Consider the following 22,521-nt stretch of genomic DNA (forward strand, 5'->3'; position numbering starts at 1 on the left):
CTCTCTCTCTCTCTCTCTCTCTCTCTCTCTCTCTCTCTCTATCTCTCTATCCAGTCTGAATAACAAAATAACACACACACACAGTTGAAACTTCTGTATTCCTGTTTCTGTTCTCTAACTAATGCACAGAACTTTGAACAGGTAGAATATAAATTTCAGAGACAAGTGAAAGCTCTAATCCAATTCCTTTTGCGTAATAACAAAACACATACATACAACCCCCCCCCCCCAAGATTGTAAGTTCCTGCAGACTTCTATTAAGGAAAGGGAACAGGAAATGTTATTGCACTCACAGTGCTCTAGGCAAAGGTCAGTGGGCTGATGGAAAAAACAAAATGTATTTCCTTTCAGTTCCAGGCAATATTTCAATGAGCTCTTCTGTAAAATGGACACATGGACCCACTTTTACCATCCAAGAGTCCCGTTCTTTTAAATCCCCCCGAGCCTGGGCATTATTGGATGCCTTCTCCTGCACTTTCGTATCATAGGTAATTGCAGCCGCATCACCCGCTAACACTTAAGCTTCCATGACAATATTAAAGTGCCTAATCATATGCCACCCACGTTCAGGAAATGCCCCCGCCACAAGGCACATATATTCTCCGTACTCCCTGATCCAATTACTGAAGGTCTGCTCAACTGCATTGCGGTCCCTGCGACCCCTCTTTTTCTTAGCGCCAGTTTTGGGGGCTTCATCTGTGCAGCTTATACTTTTTAATAATTTTAATGGAACAAATTCTCCCCATTCACGTGTGAATGGCCATGTGGAACAAATCTACTGGGCAAATATAAATAACCTTACATTTAGAAAGAGCCACTGAAGTGAGAATGATTCTGTTGTTGCCTTTCTGAATGAAAAATCTCAAAAACAACTCAGCCATGCCTTTAGAAAGATCTCTGCCATAACTGAAATATATCACACAAATATAGTTCTTGCCGAAATCTTTCCTTGAGCTGAAACTTTAGCCAGATGTTATTAGTAAGCATGTTGTGCCAACAGAAAACAGTATAACCATGTATTAAAACTGTGTTAGCATGTAATGTCAAAACAGATATGCTTATTTCCTTTCCTGCAGTGTGTAGGCACTCAAAATATCCGTGCCCTTCCCAGCCTACCATTTCAGTAACACAGCCAGGGCTGACATCTTGAAGTTTTATTGCTGAAGGGTTTTGCTCACATTTCACACAGCAACTGTGTATGTGTGAGAACAGTTATTTATAGAAAAGCTGTAAATGATGATACAAGAAATTGGTCACTTTTTATTATCAGCAGTCAAGATTTTGCTCAGTCACTAGTTCATCTAAATAAAGCTTAGGAACCCCATTAATTATTAATACTTAAAAAAAACTGTGGCACAATCATGAACAATGGATCTTCACACCACTGGTCAGTTTGGGTTTAATTTCTGTGGAAGAACACTTGCACAATTTTATGGTTGGGGTCACCACAACATGAAGAACTGTATTAAAGGGTTGCAGCATTAGGAAGGTAGAGAACCACTGCTCTGTACTGTTTTGACCGGTCTGTTTTCCCCACATACGGCATCATTCCACCTCCTCTTCAACTTCTTCTGTTGTGGTTCTTAACAGCTTATAGCCATCCACTACTGCATTCTAATAATGGGAATAACTCCACCTAGTCCCTCTAATGCAGGGGTAGTCAAACTGCGGCCCTCCAGATGTCCATGGACTACAATTCCCAGGAGCCCCTGCCAGTGTTCGCTGTATACAGTCAGACTTCCAAAGACCATAACAAATGAAGACCAGTCCTTCCAAAGAACATATCATTTAGAGTGAAAAAAGCCTGGTGGATTTAAATGCCTGATGGGACATCGTCACTGAGCACACAAGGGCAACTGTGGGACGTATTTAAAATTACACAACCAGTTTCACGTCTGACCTGGTCTCCACCACTGTCAAAACACATAAGCACAACAGCTGAAAAGTCCCAGAATCACAGGCGTCTACTGTGAATCACTGTTGTGTCTTCTATATTCAGATTTGATTAGCCTTGACACTCCAGGGAGAATCCTGATATACATATTTTTTTCATCCATTTTTCTGGCCAGCCATCAATACCCAATTAACCAAAGTCAGTGACTGCAGGACCAGTTCAGTAATAAATAAATGAATTACTGTTAACTTAGTGTCTCAGAATCAGTAATACAGTACAAGTTTTTTCTTAGGATGTTTTTGTCTGTTCATTTATGTATTTCCACAGTGAATGAAGGTGAACATCACACTTTCTGTCTGGAAAATATTTATGCTCCTCATATAACCAAAAGTGCTGTTCTACTTATTGCTCTGTTATTATAACTATGAATCAACGATACCTTTTTATATGCCTGGAATATGACACTAATATAAGTCAGTCAGTCAGTCAGTAACCTTGACACTAATATGCATATCTTCCTCTCTCTTCTACAAACATGCCAAGAACAATTCAAATAAATCTGGTCCTATTTCAAGGGTGTAAAGTGCACGGAGCTTTTATTCCAACCCCAGGTCGATTCAGTCCCTGCCCTCTACACAGAATGCGATTTCCATTTTGATTTTGGGCGATTTAAATTTTCCTTCTGCAGCAAGAAGGATTGATCCGGTGTGACCCTACCTTTATTGTGCGATATCTTAGAGTGCTTTTAATCCTCAATATCCAGATTGGGAAAGAAACCTCCATGGTAGAGAACCTCTGATAGGCTACACCTGGTCATGTGACACGCTTGCCTTAAAGGAGAAGCCCCTAATTTCTCTCAACTTCTGTCGGTCCTGGATTTTTCCTCCCTCCTCTGCCTTTTTCAATCCTCTCCCCCTCCCCTCCAAGAAAAGAAAGAGGCTCCCTGCCTGGCTCCTCTCCCCCCCCCCTTCAAGAAAAGAAAGAAAGAGGCTTGGCTCCCTCCCCCCCCCACTTCTGAGCCTCCCTAACCACGTGCAGAAGACTTTCCTGTTTCAATGGGGAGGAGGGGGGAAAGGAAGACCCGAGTTCAAAGCGATCTGAATTCAATAGGATTGACAATGGAATAAAGAAAGTAAGTGCAGACTCTGCCCAGGTCTCACACTGCTTGTCATCTTACCGTTTTCTCCATCAGATTTCCTTTCGTGGTCTGTGTCCGTGAGGGATAGCGCTGAGTTTGCGCGGCTTGATAGGCAGGAGCTGTGTTCTGATTTCATCTCTGACATCCACATCCTCAGGGCCTGATCTGGTGAGGCACCACCTTCTGTCTCTGTATCTGCATCGGATCCCATTTCTACTGGATAGCTATGCTGGGAAACAGCGTGCAAGTCTGTCTGGTAGCCAGGACACAAAATATGTGGAGTTTCACAGAATTCCATCTCTGCAGAGAGACACACACACACAGGGAAAGAGAAGTGGGTTGAGAATGTAAGGATAACGGGGCTTTCTTTTGGCTTTCAAAATGTTCACCCATTCTTTGATGACCCATTGCATTTCTTTTTCTGTTTTGCAATTGGTTCCAAGTTTTCCCCATCCTGAGTCTTCTAGCCCTGGGAACTTCCTCTGGAAGTTCACATTGCGTACTCTGCCAGCTGGGGGGGCAGGGGGGGGCAAAGACCAAGAGCTCTGGGCAGCTCTTCTTAGCTCACCCTATTCCGGGCAGCTTCCTTCTGTCAGTAGCCTGGTGTCAGGGCCATCACTCTTGGCAGCAGTAAAAGCTACAGGGTGACTGTAGCTCAGTAAATCTAACAAATATTAATTCGATGACACATTCTACAGGAGGCAAAATGTGGCCATTTACTTGTGTTTTAATTTAGCAGGCAGTGAGCCATGTGGAAAATAGAGCTGTAAACAAATTCCGCACAGGCCAAGCGTTACAGGTGATTTGGAAATAGTTTTCTCCTGCTGAACCCTGCACATTGACTATTTCTTTAACTATGTATGATTCTTCAGAGCTCTGACTCCTGGGGGATGTTTTTTTTTTTCTGTGACATTCTTCCTAGTATCATAAACAGTTGTTTTTAGCTTTGAACATCTCACCTTGTTCCCAACCATACTGCATGTGCCATGAAGTAGGTAAAACTCAATTGGATTTATGATACTCTTCAGCCAGATTCAAATACAGCATGGAAACTGCTTCTGCATGATGCAATCTCATGCTCAGTGGGGGCACATGAAAGATGCAACAGCACATACGGTGCCAACTGCATGGGCCTTTCCCACACAATCAGCTTCCCATGGGCAGGGAGGCAGCAGAGATTGTCTGGTCTTTGGCAGGAGTAGCACAGCGAGCAGGAAAGCATCTGAGCCCCAGTGCCTTTCTTATGATGCCAATCAGAAACACCCCACATGCCACTGGGCACAGTTCGTCTGTAGACGCAGCAGTGGGTGCCTGGAGCAAATAGCAATTTGCTATTCCTGAAATGGAGTAAGGATAGTGAAGCGGCAGAAACTTGGAATGAAAGACAATGTGACATTAGATGTGATTATCTGAACAAAGGTAACCATTGCCCGAGAGATATGAGGACTGCCTGTACCTTTCACGCAAACTGTCAAAGGAAGCAGAACAAAACATGAGTCCAAAGGCACCTTTAAGACCAACAAAGCTTTATTCAAGGAGTGAGCTTTCAGGCACTGATTGGTTGGTATTTCAGACCAACACGGCTACCCATCTGAATCTAAATTCCATAAAACTCTACCAACAAGGATTCTCACCCCTTCTGTGGAACATCCACAGAAGGGGCTAGAATCTTTATCCCCTGCCCTCCCCCCCTTACCTGTCACTTCCCGCCCTCTCAGACACAAACATAAACAAAAACTGCAGCTGCTACAAAACACAGCTGCTAAGTTCCTCACTAGAACACCTTGGGGGGCTCACATCCAGCCAGTGCTGGGGCACCTGAATTGGTTACCAGTCTGCTTCCAGGTCAGGTTCAAGGTTTTGGTTTTGACCTTTAAGGCTATATGTGACCTGGATCCTATCTATATGAGGGACCACTTGTCTCCTTATGCCCCCACAAGGCTCTTTGCTCTGCGGGTATGAATTTGTTAGCTGTCCTGGGCCCCTGGGATGCTCGCCTGGCCTCAACCAGGGCCAGGGCCTTTTTGGTCCTGGTCCCTACCTGATGGAACGAGCTCCTGGAAGAGCTGAGGGGCCTACTGAGCTCTATGAGTTCCGCAGGGCCTGCAAGATGGAGCTCTTCCGCCAGGGGTTCGGTTGAGGCCAGGTTGAGGCCAGTGCCCGGAGTTCTGATCTGTGGATTCTGCCCTACTTTTAAAGATCAACACCCCCAGGTCATCTTGTCTGGGGCTATCAGCATGGCCTGTAGGCTGAAATAGTAGGTTGGGTAGAATGGTTGAAAATTGAGTATGTCACCATCTGTCATTTGTTGTATGGGGCTTTGAAGAAGAGAAGAACAAGAGTTGGTTCTTATATGCCGCTTTTCCCTACCCGAAGGAGGCTCAAAGCGGCTTACAGTCGCCTTCCCATTCCTCTCCCCACAACAGACACCCTGTGGGGTGGGCGAGGCTGAGAGAGCCCTGATATTCCTGCCCGGTCAGAACAGATTTATCAGTGCTGTGACTAGCCCAAGGTCAACCAGCTGGTTGCATGTGGGGGAGCACAGAATCGAACCTGGCATGCCAGATTAGAAGTCGGCACTCCTAACCACTACACCAAACTGGCTCTTTGGGGATTTTTATATTGTGATCTTATTGTTTTATCCTGTGAACCGCCACGAGACAGCTTTTGTCATGAGTGGCAGTATACAAATTATCTGTAAACTGCGTTCCGCATCTGTAAACTGTGTTCCGCAGTATAAATAAAAGGCTAAGGGGGCGGGGTTAGGCTCAGTCAGTGATGGTGGGGGCCAACTATTGCCCTGGACTGACAAGCAGAGGAGACAATCAGAAGGCGTGAAGCACCTTCCGATTGGTCCCTCCGCTTGTCAGTCTGGGGCCAAGGGGCCAATCCGGAGGTGCAGCCAGGGGCCAAGGGGCCAATCCAATTAGCCCTCACCAGGACAGACAAGAGTTCTTTGGGTAGTAAACAGCAGGGTACAAAAATCCAGCTCTTCTTCTTCTGAGGAGCAGCATTTGGCCACATAACATTTTATCAACAGTAAAATAAATGGAGACAGAAGAAGCAGGGTAGACACCTGTGTACTGTGACTACCCCATGTGTATTAGGACAGGGGGACAAGAAGGGAAATGATGTTGAATGCAGAACTGGGAGGAATTGGTTGCCATGTAATTTCCCCCTAAGAAGAGTCTCCAGTCTTATTTCCCCTTCACCTATCTGAAGACATGGCTCTGGAAAGCTCATCTGTAACCACTATGCCGCAATTCCCATAGGTCAGTCCTCTCCCAAACTCAACGAACATTCCACACTACAGGTTCTTGACACACATCTCTCCACACCCATGCCCTCATTTGCCACCATGACACCACAACCTCCAACACAACACACACATTCAACCCCATGCCCTTATAGACTGGACAGTTCCTCCCCTTCCTCTTCCCACTGCCAAGCTCTAGCTCCCGTTGTATTCCTGGATACAACGGGCTTTGCCTCTAGTTTTAAAATAAATAAATACATTTATTGCAACTGCATCTGCAGGTTGTATTTCAGGTATTATTCAACCTGCAACATCTTCAAGATCTTGGGACATACCTTTGGATCTTCACCTTTTGTCCTATTACCACTTTGAAGCTCAGCCCAAAGTGCCAACTCCCATCAAAGTGCAAAAAGTTGCATAAAGAATCTTTCTAGTCAGTGGACAGCTCCTAGCCTCCCCCTTGGAGATCTGTCAATGTTTGTTTGGCCTTCTTGTTTGTTCTGGCGTGCAACAGTGAAGGCTAAGTAGGTCTAGGATTGATGCTTTAATGTCTGCACAATTACGCTACTTCAACATTTTTTCATTGTTTTTCATAAGCTGCTGTTATTCACCTGAAGCTCCAACAAAGGGGAGGAATAGGAATTAAGCAACATGACCCAGTAGCAGTTCTGTGTGCAAATCACTTGGTGATTACAAGACAAATGATGTCTTCCACTTTGAAAAACAGGGTTATAAAACACAAGCTTATTGTTGAGTTTAATCTTTCAAAAAGGATCTATGCATGAAGCCAAGCAGATGGCATTTGGAAAGGAGGATAAAACCCTACACTAGGGAAAGTAATGGGTCGAACACTTCTCATGACATTTGCAAACTAGATTACCCTTTCCCTCATCTCATTTTAACTTTATTAACTTTGTGTGTATATATATTTTTTAAAGACTGCAAAGATCTCCATTCAGTTGTGCTTTCACTTTGTGGGAACAAATGCAGGTTCTCAAGAGAGCTACAGAAATCCAAAATATTCCACCCTTCTGTCTTTTGGAAATCTAATTTAACTCACACTTCAGAGGAATACAACTATAGTTTGCTACAAAACTGTCATTTCACTTTGAATTCTGTGCCATTTTAGTGGGTTCAGTTTTGAATTGTGCTAGCAATATACTGATGACTCTCTGATGGTAACGTCTGACGTGAAATTAGGATATTAAAATCGGCCAAATTGCTAGGCTTGTGTCAAAATACCTCTCTCAGTTCCTGGGTTTCAAAAGCTATTCAGTTTCGTCTTGGTGGCTTCTTCAAATCATTAATCTGGTTCTGAACTCCAATGTGCACCATGCCCTTTATTTCAACTGGTTTTGGCAAGTTACATGATTTTATTTTATTTCATTCCATTTATAGAAAAGAGTAAAAGTCCAGAAGCCCATCAGGCAATTCTGCACATTTAAAAAAATAGTGTCACACCAGCAAAATGACATAGTGCTAAAAATAATTGCGTCTCCGGCCATTCCTCACCTTCTGGCTCTCTCGCTTTCGTCTGCCACCTTTTCACTCTCCTTACACTCTGCATGCCTGCTTGACATGGTGGAAGAGAGCAATGCGCTTTACATGCAACTCTCTTTCACCTGTCAATCAAGCCAGGTAGCCAATCCCCTTTCTCCGTGTTTTAAAGGGCACGCAGTGCCAGCTATTTTTTAAAAGTAAGACTTCTCCATTGAAGTCTTATTTAAAAGACTTAAAAGATCTAATCATAGATGCATAGTGCTTTTTATAAAGCCACTCCTTAGAGAATCAAGAATCTGTAACCTTTAAAAAATTAATCTTGTTCCTGATTTGGGTGGTGGAGGAACTTTAGAGAGGCATTTTTTTGTGTTTAAACCGTGGGGGATTTTTTTTTTTTTGCATTGCCTGCATGATTGAACACCTATTTGTTGCTCCAGGCAGTTTGTTCTTTAAAAAAGCCAAAAAAACCCACCCCCATCCCCGGGAGAAGGGAGAGCGAGGCAGGTGTGAGGAGGGACACTGGAGGTGGAGTTAGTGCTTCTTAGTCTCCATACATTTCTTTAGCGTATGGCCTGCTGGTTGCTCTCCTGTAGCTCATGCTTTTTAGGTTGGGGAATCCACGTCATGTGATTCCCCGGTTAGTGCTTTAAGATGGTGGATGTTGCTTGAGTTTAGCTGGATGGACATGGGAAGTTGGCGACATCGTGCTAATCACCATAAATATGGCATCTTCATAAGGTAATCATTTCACTATATTTATCGGATGCAGAATGGCCCTGAGTCACGGCTTACTCTGTCAGACATCAAAAGAAAATATTCAAAGAAGTAAGCAGTGAAAGCCCATAGTCTACCACAAATGTTGTTTATCTTTAAGGGCCTACTGGATTCTTTTCTACTGCTACAGAAAAATTAACATGACTGCCCATCTTGATCTATTATTTCTTTTAAAAATTCTGTTATTTATAGACTACCTTTCTTACTGTAATCTCAGAGTAGATTATGCAGTGTAGTTTTCTTTGCAGACATTGAGTTGCATTCAACCACCATTTTGGCAGGTGGTGAAAAAAGAGGCGGGGTTTCCATTCTGAACCCTCCTCTCCCACAAAAAGCTATGCTGGCATTTATAGGGCCTGCAATGACAAAAAACAGGTATCACAGGTATGTTTAGGAAGAGAATTTGGCAGATTTGAGCTATAGAGTATCAAGATCCTGTTCACAAGTTCACTTGCTCTTGCCATGGAAGGATAATCTTATATTCTTTACCATATGTACAATTGTCAACAGAGGGGAACAAGAAAATCTGAATGGAAGGTAGGGTTGGGGAGCTGGCCTGAGAAGTCCTCAGAGCTCCAGTCTGGTACTTGATGGAGGGAAGTCCTTGTTAGAGTGGCACTTCCATGCCATCTGGCCTGCAAGAGTAGGATCCAGGATAGCCCAGATGTGCTCATTATTCTTGGCATCTTGCCCCCCCCCACCTTGATTAATTCACACACACAGCCCAGACTCCTTCCCACATGCCAGTGCTAGCAAGACCTGAAGTGTAACTTTGACTAAGCTGAGCGCCAAAAAGCAGTTGCTAAAGCACAAGAGCCTCTTGTGGCGCAGAGTGGTAAGGCAGCAGTTATGCAGTCTGAAAGCTCTGCCCATGAGACTGGGAGTTCGATCCCAGCAGACAGCTCAAGGTTGACTCAGCCTTCCATCCTTCCGAGGTCGGTAAAATGAGTCCCCAGCTTGCTGGGGGGTAAACAGTAATGCTTGGGGAAGGCACTGGCAAACCACCCTGTATTGAGTCTGCCATGAAAACGCTAGAGGGCGTCACCCCAAGGGTCAGACATGACCCGGTGCTTGCACAGGGGATACCCTTACCTTTAAAGCACAATATTAGGACAAATTAAATGCCAAAAGGGAAGAAAATGAAAAATTGGAGCAGTTTCTGTCCTCAGCAGCAGCATTCTTATATCTCTGCCAAGATATAAGGGTAGTAAACTGAATTGAGACCTCCCCAGGGTAAAGAGAATTCTAAACACAAAGGGGGGGATGGCAATGTAAAAGTAAACTATGGATACTTTCTTTAATGGATATTCAACAAAGCAAATGCTAAAATGTTTTAGCTTGTTTTGTGAATCCCAAATGTGGTGTTTAATTAAAAAAATGGTAGAATGAGTTGCCTATAGAAACAATTATTCTTTATGCTATCTGATTATTCCAAGAGTGACTCCATTTTGCATTCGCCTTTGCTTCTTGGCATTTAATTTATCCTAACTTTTAACTGCACTTAATGGAGTTTTTACAATTTCAACAGAAGAAGGGCCGTAGTCTTTACCCAGTAAAAGGGGGGAAATAAGACCATTCAACATCGTTGAATCCTCTGAAGGCAACAAAATTAATTATATGAATGGGAAAGAATTCATGCTGTTTCTTTTAGTCTTTCTTTAACCATTTAAATGAGTCCAATAAAGAAGTGCATAATGCTATTGTACGGATCTATGTTAAGTCCTTCACTGGAGTATTCTGGATGTTGCAGCTCAAAAAGGATAGTGAAGAGCTAGAAAAAACAGAAAAGAATACAACCAAGATGATTAAGGGTTGGAGTACCTTTCCTATGAGGAAGGACCAAAGAGCCCTGGGACTTTTCCATTCAGAAAAAAAAGACAACTAAAAGTGGATACAATAGAAATTTATAAAATTATGCATGAGGTGAAGAAAGAGAAAGAGATAACTTTTTCGATCTTTCCCATAATAGGCACCCAATGAAACTGTGGTGCAATAGATTCAGACAGACAAAAGAATACACGTTTATTCAACATGTCATTAAACTGTGGAATTCACGGTCAGTGGATGAGTGACAACCACAAGTGTAGATGGCATCTAAAGTCGGCTGGATAGACTCATGGAACAGAAGACCACCTGTAGCTACTAGATATGGTAGATTAAGAGAGCCTCCACATTCAGAGGCCATAAACCTCAGAACATCGGTGCCAGGAGGCAGTATCAGAGGAGGCCTGGGTCCTCCGGAGTATCTGGAAGAGTCTATGATACGTACACATCTTTCTTTGTGTTCATCTTAATTCCTAATATATCCTTCACTTTTAAAACAAGTGAGAGCTGAACACAAGGACACCCACATCTGACTCCACTCTTTCACTGCATTTATCATCTACTCTTACATAGGCTAAGCAAACCACATTTCATTCCACCCAACGGGAAAATCGGATCTAATGTCCCTTTCTCTGATATAAAACATAAGTGTGTGGAGGGGGGATGTATAAAAGTAGCACTTCTTCTGTTCCTTAGCTCACATCAAATTACATCTTGTTGTCAAGCTCAACATCAATGGAACAAGATAAAAGCCATCAAGGCACATCTGCTGTCTCTGACTGGACAGCTCAAAACATAATTGTCACTCCCTGTAGCTAAGCATGAAAGAAATGTGTGTGCGCACAAATCCCTCCCAGTACAAGAGTGTTCAGAAAATACTATAACCAATTGCAAAGGAGCATATATGCACACACTTCCTACACATGTCTGCATAGCACTGAGATTTTTTAAATTTATATCCTGCCACTCTTCGGAGACTTGTTGCAGCTGGAGATGGTTATGATAGTTACCTCTACACACTTCCCTAATCTGAAGTAAATAAAAATGTTGTTCCGTCACAGATTGACTTAGCTTGTAGACTGGTTTCAAATTCAAATTCAAAAAACCTTTAATGGCATATAAAACATCATGAGAACAAGGGTAATTCATAATTATAATTAACTGATAAAAATTACATTGTCTAGATAAACAAATAAAAGAGAATAAAATAAGCAGTAACCAACAGTAGATTCCTCCAGAATGCCCAGCAACCAGTAATTTCCACCAATTGTAGGTGCCCCTGGTCTAGACCTGATTCTTGCCTAGCCAACTGTCCTTTTGTATCTCAGTAGCCAAGAATTCGGCCACCAGTTCCGTTATTTCTGGGGACCTATCAGCTAACAAATGTCTGGTTATTCTGTCCATAGGGCCAGAAAGGTCCATCGTGATAGGGACAACCAGTCATTGTCTAAGCATAGAGTGGTTTCTCCAGTTATAAAATCAAAATCACTAGCCCACCCTGTCACTGACAGATCTTTTGGGTTTTACTCAGCTCTCAAACTTTTGGGAAGGCGTAGAGATCTTTTCCTCATAAACCTTTATCAGAAACCACTGAGATATATTTTTAACAAATACACAGAATATTTTATTTTATAGAGGAACAGGGAAGGTGGGATGAGGAATCCAGCTTTTAAACAGAAGTTCAAGTTACAGGCTTTTAAGATGTTCATAGGATTATTCTTAGCGGTCAAGATTTCTTTTAAATTGAGAGGTCTAAAAACACACCTGTTTATACTTCTTTGATCTGTTTATGTAATGAGTCACCCTGAACTTCCCAGGCTTCTAGAAAGTGGACACTCTTTCCAAGTCCCACCACTCTCTCCCTTCCTAGAAGTACGAGTATCCCACTATCTACCGAGGGACTGAAGCTCTCTCTCTCTCTCTCTCTCTCTCTCTCTCTCTCACACACACACACACACACACACACACACACACAAACACACACACATCTGAGGAACTACGCTCTCCTGATTTCCCCTTTCTATCTAGGCAGGGTTCCTCTTTCTCAGAACAATTCTCCTTCCAATTTGGCCTGAGTTGGGAGTTAACACCATGCTGCCCAATTCCCACTGACAAATATCTGCCCTAGTTGTCCAGACACTGTCAATAGAAAACTCAGTTCTCTAACAAGAGTTTCCCCCCAGAATGGATGGTTATCTAAGCACAGACTCACAGGTTCTGTCAGAATCAGATTCAGAATAGACTCTCTCAACACATAGCTAGAATATCAGCTTTTTCTGCGGGCCACTCAGTGCATTCAGACTGTCACCCTGGTTTCTCTGCCTAGTAAAGATGCTTAAACCTTCACTTACTGTTGCTGCTACTTCAGCACTTGGAACCTGTCTATCACACTGTCACAATGGTGATCATGCAAAGATATGGGATAAGACCACTGCCCTCATACGAGTTCATCTTTTCAGCACATTGTGGAGGGATCATATGCTCAGAGCTAGTTCCTCACATGAAGCGGTGGGGAGTCATGCACACAGCTCTGGGTGATAATTCAATGAGCTCATGGGCTGAAAGGTTAGCTGAGGAGAGACCCTGTGGCTCAGTGGTTCAGCATCCGCTTGGCATGTGGTGGATCCCAGGTTCAATCCCCCAAATCTCCAGTTTAAAAGACCAGGCAGTTGGTGATGTGAAATACCTCTGCCTGAGACCCTGGAGAGCTGCACTCAATCTGAGTAGACAGTACTGACCTTTATGGACTATGGATTTGGCTCTGTATAAGGTAGTTTCATATGTCCTTGTGTCCGCTGTGCTGTAGAGCTTAGAACACTGAATAAATTTCTTATTACAAAAAGTTTGAGAAATGCCAATCAAAGCGATCAAATGAGCTATCCACAGAGACCTTGACCAATCAAACTGGAAAACTTGTTGAGGATGTATAAGACAAGCACAGGACAGATGGATAATGGATTAGGACAAAAGCCCGGCAACACTTAAAACTGTCTGTTATTGGGCAACCTGGGGCTGCCAGACAGGAATACAAGCCTGATCCATCACCACCTCTGTTTGTAGCAATCTAGGTCCATTCTGCACAACTTAAATGTAGCTGAAGTATTTCATTTAGTAATCGCTATTATTTCGACGTTCCGCATGACATCGCTAACAATCAGCAAAACTCCCACCTAAATTCAGCAACATTCGAATTTTTATAGTGCTTCAGGGGAGAATCGCAAAAAGTGGATTCCCCTTGGAAAAATCGCTACACTCCTGAATGCATTCTGCAACACATCGGCAAAAGACATGTGCGTTAACAAAATACCGGCACAAAGAATGTCCCTCCCTAACTCCTGCCCCCGAGCTTCCGGGAGACGTTCTTGCCATTTTTTTTACATTGACCGCCAATAGTAACGACTACCGAGCACCTGGCTTCCTAGTCCGAATCCCCTTTACAATCAAATCCAAAGAGGCCAAAAGTAAAACAAACATCCCCAGTTCAAAAAAATGTCCACAACACAGCACCCTGTTCACCATCTCCTATAACTTTTGTCAGCAGTAGTACCCATCACGGATACCTTTTTAAATAATTCTTTAAGAGCGTGCAACGTTTAATCACTTATGGCAGCGATAAAATTGTTTTGACTTGTGTGCTTGGGATGGGAAGATGACGAGGGCAGTTAGTGGCGTGCTTGCTGTGAATAGACCATGTGCTTGATGTAAATGGACAACCTGCATGCTTAGGAGGAATGGCGGCCATCGCGGTTGAATGTTACGTGTATGTCCATACTACATTTCTCGCATGGAAATGTATATGCGCATGCGTGAAGTCAACCATTTTGAGCAGCAACTTGGCTGCGCGGGTCAGAAAGTTCTGCCGCGCAAGGAGTTTTGAAACGAACATGTGACTGCAGCTGTCCAATCAAAGGATCCCTGACTGTCCGCCATCCAATTCCTTCTTTCTCTTCTTGTGCGGGAAGAAGGTATATGAGCGGGGACACCACATCGCACCTCCATTTTACAGAACCACTCGGAAGCGCAAGATGGATTCTGCATCACAATCTTCATCTGTCCAGGGAACTGGGAGAGGGCCTACATAGAGGGATGCGGAGATCCGCGACCTGATGGCGATCTTTGCCGAGGAGTGGATCCAGGATGCCTTCAGATCCTCCCACAGGGACAGGGAGGTATTCGAAGAGGTGGCCATGAGGATGAGAGCCCTCGGCCACCAGAGGACTGGTCTGGAGTGCCGGTCAAAAACCAAAACAATGCGGGCTGAGTACATGCAATGCGTGTCTCAGAACCGCCAATCTGGGGCAGCCCGTACTTCGAGGTGCAGCATTCTATTTACGGGAAGGGTGAGGGGGGCGGGAGGCCAAAGTGAGCGGGAAGAAGCTTGAGGGTACTCAAGCGCCCTGCTGCTTTGGTCACGGAACCTTCCCGGCAGGACGATCTGGAGGAGGGACCCTCCACTGGAAGGATCCAGCAGCCTCCTCCTGAGAAGCAGCGATGGGGAGCAGACCTCGTCACACTAGACTTGCTGGCGATAATCCCAGGAGAGGAGACTCCCGTTTTACAGGCTACACAGTTTTGTGCGGTGCATGAAAGATGGACACAAGAGACTGTATTTTTTTAAATCAACCATCAAACCTTTATTTAGAAATGCAATAACCAAGAAAAATATCAATATAACAATTTTGAACACCCGTCCCTCCTCCAACTCCAACTAACAGGAAATAGAAAACATTTAACTCCCACTGCTTTCCCCTCCCCCACCTTTCCCACTGTTCCCTGCAACACCCTTCCCTTTAACCAACTTGCCTTTCCCTCCCTTTCCCTTTCCCGCCCCCTTGCCCATACCCTTGCCTTTAACAGCTTTGCCCACCCCTACAACCGCCCTCTCTCCCCGCAGCTCTTGCAGCTGTCGATCCATTCTTTTAATGGTCACATGGGCCTTCTTTTTCCAAGAGGCATCTGCTGCCTGCTTCTCTTCCATGACTTTTTCTGTTGAGAGAAGGAAAGGTAGACATAGTTATACTGCACTCCTCCAATAGACATGGGTAACATGACTGGGTTAGTGAGCATCATACGGTGTTGAAACAGCAACATGGAGCTTACTTTCTTCCTCTCTGCTCCGCCTCTGTGTTTCCAAGGAACCTCTGAGCGTCTCCACTTCCCCCTCAAGTGCTGTGACTCTAGCCAGCAGTGTTTCCACTGTAGAGAGGAAAAGAAAGACAGGACAAGTTCTTAGGTGAAATACATAAAAGGATGTTGTTATGTTGTTAGGTGTGACCCATTGCAACCCCATGGACAATGATCCTCCAGGCCTTCCTGTCCTCTGCCATTCCCCGGAGTCCATTTAAGCTCACACCGAGTGCTTCAGTGACTCCATCCAGCCACCTCATTCTCTGTCGTCCCCTTCTTTTTTTGCCCTCAATCGCTCCCAGCATTAGGCTCTTCTCCAGGGAGTCCTTCCTTCTCATGAGGTGGCCAAAGTATTTGAGTTTCATCTTCAGGATCTGGCCTTCTAAGGAGCAGTCAGGGCTGATCTCCTCTAGGACTGACCGGTTTGTTCGCCTTGCAGTCCAGCACCAGAGTTCAAAAGCCTCAATTCTTTGACGTATACTGTGTAGCTGTGGAGGAGAAAGGAATTGGCAGCAATGTCAGCACTTAACCACACCAACCCACGTTATTCCTCAGCTTAGTATTCATAACTTGCAATGATTTTCCATGGAACTATTTCTGTCCTATTTATTTGTCTGTGTGCATCCCATGTGCACACACAGATGGCACGTTTGAACTAAAAGTTGGGGAGAGGCAGTATGCTGTCTGTTGTTTTCACAAACCCCACCCCATGGCCAAGGGAAAATACCCATATGCCTGTCCATCTCAAGAGGGGGCCTCCCAGACTTCTCCCATATCTGCATCACTGCATCGTGGAAGACGGTGGGAACCCCCCCCCCCATTGCTCTATGCTATTTAAAAAGTCAAGCTTTATCCGCTTGAACTTGGTCCTAACTTGCTCCCAAGTCCTACTGAAACCCCTCTCCCTCATCTTTTTGGCCAGCACCAGATAAGCCCCCTTTGTATGGGAGTGGGTGCTGGCCATAAGGCGTTCGATGCTCTTAAAATGGAGCACTAGCTCCAAGAGCACCTCTGCTTCTGCCCTTTGCCAAAACATGCCTTTCCTTGGCAGAGACATCTTGCAGAATGACGTTTGGACAGCGATTAATCGTTGCCACGCTCCACCCCAATATTTTTTAAAGTATCAATTCTGTCCTCCAATGGGATGATGGCCATGGAGACCCAAACATGGATCCGTAGCCACCTCCAGCGTGACAGGGGCCACCTTCCTTTCCTGCCGACCAGCAAGCAGTTCCAGTCGGCAGGGTTACCTTCCGCCACCGTGGACGTCCATTTTAAAGGGATAAAACAGTTCGTGCGACAGTGGAAGCCCCGATGTGTGTTAAAACCAGAGAATCTGAAAGTGGCATAGGATAAATTTAAACGAGTGTGCATAGCTGGGTTTTGCCCCACAGCATGTAATAACGAGGAGACATGAGTATCAAAACAATCTCAAACTTTATTGAACTCTGGAACAACTGAAGTAAAACAAGTTTCTTAAAACCTCCCCCTATTCCTGTACAGATACGTGGTGATGGCGTCCCTAACTCTGCACCCCTCCGCATAAATCCTTTTTTTCCTGCTTTCGGAGATGGGTGCTTCCTCTTCCAGGACCACTGGTTCTGGCTCCACACCTGGTAATGGGATGTGGTGACTCTTCTCTTCACATATGTTGTGTAGTATGACCCAAGCTATGATGATTGGGGTGACATTGTCTATATGTACATGTAGACTTGCCATCAAACAACGAAAATGAGATTTCAAATGTCCAAAGGCACGCTCTACCACGTTGCATGCACGGGAATGTCTGAGGTTATAATAGCTTTGTACGTTTGTCCTTGGCCGCTTGTAAGGTGTCATTAGCCATTTTCACAAGGGGTATGCTCCTTCGCCTAGTATCAGTGCAGGTACCCCAACCTCCTCAATGGTAGCAGTGGGGTTACCTGGAACAAATACCCCTTCATCCATGGCCGCCCTCAGGTTGGACTCCTGGAAGACAAGGGCATCATGCCTCCTACCACTCCATCCCACCTCAGCATCTATGAACCTGCCAGAGTAGTCCACAGTGCCTTGGAGAACAACAGAGCAGAAGTCCTTCCTGTTGCCATACTCCTTGATGCTGCCCTCAGGTGTTCTAATTGGTATATGGGTCCCATCCACGGCTGCAAAGCAATGCAGGAAGCCAAGTCTTCCAAAGCCACCCATGCTCTGTGTAGAAAACAGAGAAGAAACAGGTCATTAGATAAAGGGGGGGACGACGACGTGTATTTGTTGCTATTCAAAACAAAACAAAAAGTGGAATACGAAAGGCTAAAGTGGTTTCAGCGATACCCACCTCTCCACGCCGGTCTCCTAGGAACACCACCTTGCTGTAGAGCTCGGATTCCATTGCGAAGTAGAACTCTAGTACAATCTTGCCAACCGTGGACACTCCCAAGCCGAACTGCTGGGCAACATTTCGAAAGTAGTGGGGACTGGCCAAGTACCACAATGCAGCAGCTACTCTTTTCTCGATGGGAACGGGTCCCCTCATGCCAGTAACACGGTGCTCCATGCGGCCACAGAGAGCTTCCACAAGTTCCATAAATGTTGCCCTCGACATTCTGAAGTTGGAAATCCAGTGGTCATCATTCCAGTGAGAAATTACAAAAATTTCCCACCTGTCAGTGGATCTCTCATCCACCCAGAACTGTCTTGGGAAACGCAGCTCTGCTAGAGCTTGCCACCAGATCCTGGCCGCGATGCGTGCCCTTCGGGATCTCCTGTGCATTACCGCTGTTCTTGTGATCACCCTTCTCCTGCTGCTGGACAACCTTTGTCTGTATGCCAAAAATTGTAGCCTCATCCTCGACACAGTGGCACAAACACGTTGAGCAATTGCCAGCATCTGAGCCACCAAGACAAAAATGATACTCTCCACTGCAACGCTGTGCTGGAGAGTAGGCATGGGTCAAGGAGAATAAAGGAAATGAGTGGCCAGGTGTGCATGTGGGTGCATATATGCAGGTAATCTGTGGCCGTGTCTTGTGGGCGGAACTTACTTGAGCACATTGTTCCCTGAAACTTTTCCCCCCTCAATGTTCAGGGATAAAAGGTATATCTGAGACAATGAATCAACATATATTCGTTGCTACTGATGTTTGAGGGTTAAAAAAATGCGCAAAGGGCTTTTGGGGAGCGGGAGTCATCGATTCATTGGCTACCCTGTGTGATTGACAGACGGGGGCAGGCAGAAGTGCAAAAAAGGAGGGCAAGTTTTGTGGTGATTTCACTGAAACTGGAAACCTGTGGGGAACTAAAATAACGCTATTGAAAAAAAAGAGCTAAATCCGTTTGAGTGCGGAATGGCAAATTGGCGTTTTTTAATGTGCGATTTTGCAAACAGCACACATAAAGTAACACTTAGCGATGTGCGGAATGCCTCCTACTCTCAGATTCCGCCTGTTTTACTGGGTTGACTGCAAACCTGTAATAGTATTTCATTGGACAAAGGAACTTCAATGAAACCTGAGTGCAGCAGTGAAAGGAAGGGAGGGGAGAGAGAGAGAGAGAAAGAAAGAAAGAAAGAGTGAAAGAGAGAAAGAGAGAAAGAAAGAATGAAAGAAAGAGAGCTAGAGAGAAAGAAAGAGAGAGAGAGAGAGAGAAAGGAAGGAAGGAAGGAAGGAAGGAAGGAAGGAAGGAAGGAAGGAAAGAAGGAAAGAAGGAAGGAAAGAAGGAAAGAAGGAAAGAAGGAAGGAAAGAAGGAAAGAAGGAAAGAAGGAAAGAAGGAAAGAAGGAAAGAAGGAAAGAAGGAAAGAAGGAAAGAAGGAAAGAAAGAAAGAAAGAAAGAAAGAAAGAAAGAAAGAAAGAAAGAAAGAAAGAAAGAAAGAAAGAAAGAAAGAAAGAAAGAGTTATCCTCTTCTAGCAGTGGAGACAGCTAGCTACACTTCAGAGGAAATAAATCAGGCCAAAAGGGCGAGAGAGCTCACTAACAAATTAGATGACGATGGCCCTGTAAACTCATCCTTGCCCTGCAGGAAGGCCTGCTGTGAGCAGATAAGCTAACCTGGAGTTTGTTATCCCAAGCCATCCTTAGTCCCACTTCATAAAAATTTGACACAGCTGGAGGTGAACTAATTGAGACAGCAGAGATAGCAGCGTAGAAGGGAGTGGAAATGTAATTAAAAAGTGATCAGGAAAAGGGGGGGGGGACCCACCAGAAGAAATAACACTCTGAGCTGGGAGAAATCCTGGAGGGCTGAGCAGCAGTTCCAAAACTGACCTTTCATAGGAACGAGCAAGTGCATATAAAAGTGGAAGTAAAAGGCCCTTAAAGACTCCTGAGCTTGAAAGGTCCACACAGTTATGCGTCCCAGGATATTTTAAATGGGAAGGTGGCAATCTAAGTTGTTAAAAGAACCTACTGGCAAGAGCAAGTAGGACTAGCTCGCGATGCCTAAATCCGAGCAGCTTTACAGGGGGGCTGGGGGGGGGAGGAATCAAGCAGAGTTTCATTTAGAGGAGCCCCCATTGCCTGTACCAGAACCCTTGGCACAGAAAGCCCTCCACGAAAGACAAAGAAAGCCCCTCTTCACAAAATGTACGACCAGCTTTATTTGTTTTTATTTATTTACTAGGGGCAAAGCCCGTTGTATCCAAGAATAAGATGGGCGCTAGAGCTTGGCAGTGGGAAGAGGAAGGGGAGGAGTTGTCCAGTCTGTAAGGGCATGGAGTTGAATGTGTGTGTTGTGTGGGAGGTTGTGGTGGCAAATGAGGGCATGGGTGTGGAGATATGTGTGTCAAGAACCTGTGCTTTGGAATGTTCATTGAGTATGGGAAAGGACTGACCTTTGGGAATTGTGGCATAGTGGTTACAGATGAGCTTTCCAGAGCCATGTCTTCAGATATGTAAAGGGAAAATCAGACTGGAGACTCTTCTTAGGGGAAGATTACATGGCATCCAATTCTCCCCACTTCTGCGTCATTTCCCTTCTTGTGTGAATTAGGCCACAGACAACGAAATACTGTTTTTTTTATTGCCAGGCCAAGGTTGGAAAAAGTCAAGTCGGTTCCCATGTGTTTCCAGCCATTTACTTGTTAACTATTTACAGTTTCAGGCTGTAAATATTTATTTAGATCTTCCTGCACATTCCAGACTCACAGGACTGATGATGGTCTGCCTGTCTGTGCCCCAGAATACAAACAGTTGCTGGTAAGGGCTGGCCATAGCCCAGGAGAGACACACCTGCACCACTCCCTCCCAACTGCAGGCAAAAATGGCTTCTTTGAAGGCTGGAGGCATTGTATGATATTGAAGTCCCACCTCCAAATCTCCAGGAATGTTTCTAACCCAGGGGTAGCCAACCTCCAGGTGGGGCCTGGAGAGCTCCTGGAATTACAGATCAGCCCCCCAGACAGAAAGGGCTACTTTGGACAGGGTTGGACAGGAGAAGAAACATTTAAGACCTCCCACACAGCTTGTTGTTGTTGAATTGAAAGACTTGAGGCCTACTGCACAGGGTTGTTGTGCAGATGAAACAGGAGACAAAAGAACCAGTTTCGTCTGCAGAATAACGCTGTGCAGTGGCCTCAAATCTGCAGAGAGTTGCAAAGAAGAAAGAAACATGGCTTGGCTGTGTCTAAGCCCCGGCCAGAGCAGTATTTTAAGTGAAAAGGGGCTTTTCTGTGGGCTTTCTGTCAGCCAACTGTTTGGCAGAAGGGGAAAATCCGATCTTCCTGGCCTCGCCTCAACCAAACGCCTGGTGGAAGAGCTCCATCTTGCAGCCCCTGCAGAACACTGATAGCTCCATCAGGGCCCTCAGATCTTCTGGGAGCTCATTCTATCAGGTCAGGGCCAGGACTGAGAAAGCCCTGGCCCTGGTCAAGGCCAGGTGTGCCTCCTGGGGGCTGGGGACAACTAGGAGATTCATACCTGCAGAGCGAAGAGCCCTGCGAGGGGCCAAAGAAAACAAGTGGTTCCTCAGATAATTGGGATCCAGGCTCCAGATAGCCTTGAAGGTAAGCACCAAAACCTTGAACCTGATCCGGAAGCCAATGTCTCAGCATAGGCTGGACATGTGTCCTCTAAGATCATAGGATCATAGAAAAACAGAGTTGGAAGGGACCTCCTGGGTCATGTAGTCCAACCCCTCGTACAATGCAGGACACTCACAACCCTATCGCTCATCTACTGTAACCTGCCACCCCCTTGAATCTGCATTACAGAAGTCTAATTTGAAAGTGATTCATGATCCTCACACATGTATTTGCCCTTACAAGATTAAATAACTTGAAGGATTAGATGTGTATCCCTGATAGCTAAATGGAACTTCCATGTTCAGAAGCAGTATCCCTCAGAACACCAAACCCCAATGGGCAGGAAGGGTATGTGTGTGCCAGAGAAAGCCATTGCCTTCTTGTGTGAATCAGAAAATCCCGGGTTTGAATCTCAGCTCGGCCATGCCTTTCCTTACTGAACTCATTTACGCACTGCCTTTCCTCCCACTGGGCACCCAAAATGCCTGACCTCTTTCTCCTGCCTTTTATCTTCACAAGAATCCTGTGATTTAAATTAGGTAAAAATGTGTCGAGCTCAAGTCACCCAGGGAGTTGCTGTGGCAGAATAGGGATTCAAACCTGGGTCTCCCAAATCTTAGTATAATGGACTAGCACTGGCACACTAGGGCAGCTAAGAGCAAACCATAAAGAAGAGCTGGTTCTTATATGCCACTTTTTTCTACCCGAAGGAGTCTCAAAGTGGCTTCCAATCATCTTCCCTTCCTCTCCCCACAACAGATACCCTGTGAGGGAAGTTAGCCTAAAAGAGCTGTGATATTACTGCTCAGTCAGACCAGCTCTAGCAGGAGTCTCAAAGCGGCTTCCAATCGCCTTCCCTTTCTCTCCCCACAAGAGGTTGTGAGAGCTTTGAGAGAGACTGCTCAGTCAGAACAGCACTATAAGGGCTGGGACTTTCCCAAGGTCACCCAGATGGCTGCATGTGGAGGAGGAGCAGGGAAACAAACCTGACTCACCAGATTAGAAGCCACCATT

The 22,521-nt window shown here is 45.1% G+C and overlaps 1 protein-coding gene across 9 annotated transcripts in view; it reads right to left on the reverse strand.

Annotated features, from left to right (window-relative positions):
- Positions 1 to 22,521, reverse strand: part of TENM1 (teneurin transmembrane protein 1) — a 534,679-nt gene that overhangs the window by 350,768 nt on the left and 161,390 nt on the right. For all 9 annotated transcript variants that reach the window (XM_077309379.1, XM_077309378.1, XM_077309377.1 and 6 more), the window contains one exon: positions 3,072 to 3,332. In XM_077309379.1, coding sequence (XP_077165494.1) covers positions 3,072 to 3,332 — 261 coding nt within the window. The remainder of the gene's footprint in view (positions 1 to 3,071; positions 3,333 to 22,521) is intronic.

The sequence above is a fragment of the Paroedura picta genome, chromosome 13, assembly GCF_049243985.1.
Source record: "Paroedura picta isolate Pp20150507F chromosome 13, Ppicta_v3.0, whole genome shotgun sequence".
Classification (NCBI taxonomy): Eukaryota; Metazoa; Chordata; class Lepidosauria; order Squamata; family Gekkonidae; genus Paroedura; species Paroedura picta.